The 552-nt window shown below is 61.2% G+C and overlaps 1 protein-coding gene across 1 annotated transcript in view; it reads left to right on the top strand.

Annotated features, from left to right (window-relative positions):
• Positions 1-552, top strand: part of CHPF (chondroitin polymerizing factor) — a 2,826-nt gene that overhangs the window by 1,689 nt on the left and 585 nt on the right. The window contains exon 3 of the mRNA XM_008936756.1: positions 1-544. This exon is cut by the window's left edge and continues 263 nt beyond it. Within this exon, the coding sequence (XP_008935004.1) occupies positions 1-544 (544 nt within the window). The remainder of the gene's footprint in view (positions 545-552) is intronic.

Genomic DNA, 552 nt, shown 5'->3' with positions numbered 1-552 from the left:
CCGCAAGCCCCAGCCGGGGCTCCACGTCCGCAAGCAGCAGCTGGTGAACGGGTACCGGCGCTTTGACCCCACGCGCGGCATGGAGTACACGCTGGACCTCCAGGTGGAGGTGGTCACCCAGAAGGGCCACAGCCGCTCTGTCACGAAGCGCGTGCACCTGGTGCGGCCTCTCAGCGAGGTGGAGATCATCCCCATGCCCTATGTGACAGAGGCCAGCCGCATCAATGTCATCCTGCCGCTGACAGCCCACGACCGGGACCACGCCGCCCGCTTTTTGGAGGCTTACGCAGCAGCCGCCTTTGAGAGCAGCGAGAACGCGGTGCTCACCTTCCTCTTCATCTATGACCCCTTTGAGGCCCAGCAGGTCGCCCAAAATGACATCTTTGCCCCTGTGAAGGCCCAGATCACCGAGTACGAGCGCAGGTATGCAGAGGTGAAGATCCCGTGGATCAGCGTCAAGACAGACGCACCCTCCCAAATCAAGGTCATGGATATCATCTCCAAGAAGCATCCTGTGGACACGCTTTTCTTTGTGGCTGACGTGGGGACAGA

This window comes from Merops nubicus, unplaced genomic scaffold (genome assembly GCF_000691845.1).
Source record: "Merops nubicus isolate BGI_N331 unplaced genomic scaffold, ASM69184v1 scaffold39873, whole genome shotgun sequence".
Lineage (NCBI taxonomy): Eukaryota > Metazoa > Chordata > Aves > Coraciiformes > Meropidae > Merops > Merops nubicus.
This window is presented reverse-complemented; position numbering and strand designations above follow the sequence as displayed.